This window comes from Propithecus coquereli, unplaced genomic scaffold (assembly GCF_000956105.1).
Source record: "Propithecus coquereli isolate 6110/MARCELLA unplaced genomic scaffold, Pcoq_1.0 Scaffold112, whole genome shotgun sequence".
NCBI lineage: Eukaryota > Metazoa > Chordata > Mammalia > Primates > Indriidae > Propithecus > Propithecus coquereli.
Window position 1 is genome coordinate 3,207,583 of NW_012135192.1, and position 4,090 is coordinate 3,211,672.

At 34.0% G+C, this 4,090-nt stretch overlaps 1 protein-coding gene across 2 annotated transcripts in view; it reads right to left on the reverse strand.

The window, feature by feature from the left end:
* Positions 1 to 4,090, reverse strand: part of ELF2 (E74-like factor 2 (ets domain transcription factor)) — a 52,501-nt gene that overhangs the window by 42,206 nt on the left and 6,205 nt on the right. For both annotated transcript variants that reach the window (XM_012654886.1, XM_012654880.1), the window contains exon 2: positions 428 to 541. In XM_012654886.1, the coding sequence (XP_012510340.1) occupies positions 428 to 541 (114 nt within the window). The remainder of the gene's footprint in view (positions 1 to 427; positions 542 to 4,090) is intronic.

The following is a 4,090-nucleotide window of genomic DNA, read 5'->3' on the forward strand; positions in this document are numbered from 1 at the left end:
TGTAAAGAAAATGGTGTAAGCTCCCTCCTATCTCTACCATGGATGGTTCCCTGGAGTTACTACCGCCTATTTATCACTGAATAAAGGACTGAAAGGGATCATAGGCAGCAGCTGCCCCAATCTACCATACTCTTAAGGACTATAAAGGCTTATAATTTACCCAGAGTTAAGGAAATAGATATGATAGCATAAATAGCTATTTAATAAACATTTGTCTGTCTATACTGGACATTTTTTTGTCTCATTTATTATCAAATTAAGTATTTAAGATTTGGGGGCCTTGACAAAGTCCAATTACTGCTGTCAGGTATTTATGTATAACAGACCTTTGAGAACTTCAGTAATACCTTTGTATTTAAAAGAAATTTCATTCTAGATATATGAAGTAATATAACATGTTTAATATAAAAATGAACAGTTCACATACCAGGACTTCTTGAATCCCTCAAGCAGGTAGGAGATTCCATATGAAGCAGGGCTTCAGCAGCTTCAATTGTCTTATCTGTACAGTGTGCATTACTGCTATGAACTGATGCTTCCACTAGGGGAAAAATAAGTTCTACTCAATTAAAAATGCACTATACCCATTAATAAACTAAAACACATTGCTATTTAAGAAATAAATATATTCATTCCTGAAAGGAAAATAAAAATAAATTAACTTCCATATGAATAACTCCAAATAAGCCATTGATACATATTAGTTTATACAAATTATTTACAGAAATAATTTAAAAACCAAAATCAGTTAGTATCTACACTTTATAAAATGAATGTTGATTATAAAGCAACCAATGATGCTAATTAGAAATTACTGAGAAGTTTCTGGACCTTATCTAAAGGAAAACAAAGACAGACCCCTGAAATTTGAACCCTGCATCAGTTTTAGGCCAAAACTTGGGGGGAGGGGCAGGGAAAGGATGGTTGTGGATTAACAATCCTGTGAGATCAATTATATATTTTTACCTATTGCCACTAAAGCCAGGGGCCAATACCTAGCAGAATTGGTCAGAAATACATCACATTTCTAAGTTTATTTAAAGAATTAGTTCAATTCTTATAGATTCTCCTGGGTGACTGAATACAGTTGGCCCTCCATACCCACAGGTTCCACATCCACGATTCAACCAACCGAGGATGGAAAATATTTGGGGAGAAAAAACTAAAAAAGAATACAAATAAAATAATACAGTATAACAACTATTTACGTAGCATTTACATTGTATTAAGCTTTATAAGTAATTTAGAGATGATCTAAAGCATATAGGATGTATAGGTTCTATGCAAATACTATATATTTATATTTATAGTATATTACATTTTATATTAGGGATTTGGGCATCCCCTGATTTTGGTGTCCATTTTGGGGTGGGGGGTCCTGGAACCAATACCCTGAGTATACCGAGAGACCACCGTACTCTGCCTGCAGATGGATAACAACATGAATTAGCTTCGGTGCCAGAGTACTTGGGAACTGTCTTCACAATAATCCTGTTCTCTTCAGAATCTCACTGGGCTTTGCTGGGTTTTAATATAAAAAAAGGTTTTTTTAAAGTTTCTGTATTTTTTTTCCATGAAGCCTTTTCTACTTCCATCACCCTTTGTATCTCTCTTCTAGCACTTCCTTTATGCTTTGTTGATTAAGTTATTTGTGAAACAATGTGTGCAGCAGTGGTTTGGGCCTTTAGGTCCAACAGCTTGGGTTCTAGTCTCTGCCACTTATTTCTGCTACTTGAGGCAAGCAACTTAATCTCTCTTAAGCTTCAGTTTCCTCTTTCACAAACAGGAATATTACTTACCTTATATGTTTTAACAATTAATGAAGTGATTTCCATAAAAAACTTAGCACAGTGTGTGACATATAAATAACAAGTCAATAAATGGTGATAATTTTTTATCACTTCTGTAAGATTATAAGCTCCTTGCGGTCAGGTGGGCTATCTTAACCCATCTTTGTATCTACTATAGTTCCTAATATAGACTTTTCATATAGTAGGCATGTAGGTATTTCTTTTATATATCGAATTAAGGACAATCCACTGATCTCACAGGAAATTGGCAATTCAAGAACAAATTTATTATCTTGACAATATATTAATTTCACATCCTGACTTAAAATATTGAATAGTTAACTTGGTAAGAGATCCTGAAACATGAATATGTAACAGTTTCTAATCTGATAGATTTTCTCAAGATGTCCCCTAAAGGAACTAAAAGTAAATGTTTATACAAATTTCACAAAGTCATATTACAAATTCATAAGTTCTACACACTAAACATGTGAATATTTTTACACTGTTTCCAGGAAACTTTTAATTGGGGAAAAAAAAATCCACTTAGTCTCAAAATTCAGCAAATGCTAAAGCCTCAGCCTTAAACAACAGTCATTTGGAGAACATTTATTTTAAAAATCCAGGGACTGTTTTACCACCTGTTGCACATCATCCACACTCCCAACCAAGGTACTGGGTCTCTCCAGTTGCTCTTTCCATTTATGGAAATCTGCTCAAAGCTAAATGGTTCCAGAGAGGCAGCCAAACCTCTAAGTAAATCTATCTTTAGGTGACCCTGCTTACTCTTATCTGCAGCTTCACTGAAGCAAAGGATTCAATCGCCCTTCTATCTCAACTTGAACAAACTTGGCATTATTAAGTATCAAACTTATTACCATTCTCAAGTATTTTTTTTCAAAATGCCTCCCTACAATACTCACATACACTACAAAACCTTGGAAAGCAAATTCTCAGGTTTTTAAAATTTGTTCTAGCAACCATTCTCTTTAAAGTCTGCTTGTGTTGCAATTTAGCTGTTGTCTTAGGTGCTATTAATAAACCATCCTGGGTAAACTAATTCCTTATGTAATTGTATTAAGACATACCCTAAAAACTCTACCGTATTAAAATCAGAACTTCAAATATACAATAATAATACGGCCACAGAATTTTACCAGATTTTAAAATGTTGTGAGTTATAAACAAAATCAAATCTGTCTAATATTTACATATTATGTACCCTGAATTCTTACAGTTGGAAGCACATTTTCAAAACCATGATTTCATGTTATTAAGCTTATGTCAGTGGAAATTATTTCTGAAAAGCTTTTTCTTATTTGTATTTCTGACCTCAACCTCCTCTTCTCCCCTAAGTTCAACATAATATATCCCAGAAAAATTTGTTATTACAGGGTAGAAGAAATAAAGCACATACAAACTTAATAAGAAAATGTACTCATTCATACTTTAAATTTAGGATGAGAATATAAAATATGCATAAATTACCTATGAATTATAAACCAGATATCTCATACTCTACATACATTCAATAAATGGTTGTCAAGCATTTACCGTGTGCCAGGCCCTGCGCTATAAACCTGAGATACAAGTGTGGCCAGGTCTCTGGCCTCATGAAGCTTGTTAAACTACTACAGGCTGAGTAGCCCTTATTCAAAATATGCTTGGGACTAGAAGGGTTTCAGATTTCAGAATTTTTTTTTTTTTTTGGATTTTGGAATATTTGTTTCATATACTTACCAGTTGAGCATCCCAAACCCAAAAAGCTCCAATGAGCATTTCCTGGATTATCATGTTGGCACTCAAAAAGTTTCAGATTTTGAATTTTGGATTTTCGGATTTGGGGGATGCTCAATCTGTAGTTCAAAGAACATGAAAAACATAAGTGGAAGTAAAATATTTCAAAACTAAAGTATAAAATAAGTTACTCTGTAACTTAAAGGCTTACAGGGGAACACTGACTTCTTTCCCTTTTTGATGTTTACTAATTTTACTTCTTGCCATTTTTATTTACTAACTCCATGTTAAACACAAACAAAAATCTCAGAGTCCTTTCTTAGATCAATTTACAATGATGTACCAATGACAGTTTCCAAGAATACTCAACCTATTTTGTATAAGTCAGCAGTATCTCTTTTTACTTTTGTTGACATAAGTCAACAAGTAATTTTTGATAACGGAAATTTAAGCTGGTCACAGGTGGCTCACGACTATAATCCCTGCTACTTGGGAGGCCGAGGCGGGAAGATCACTTGAGCCCAGGAGTCTGAGGCTGCAGTGAGCTATGGTCTTGTCACTGC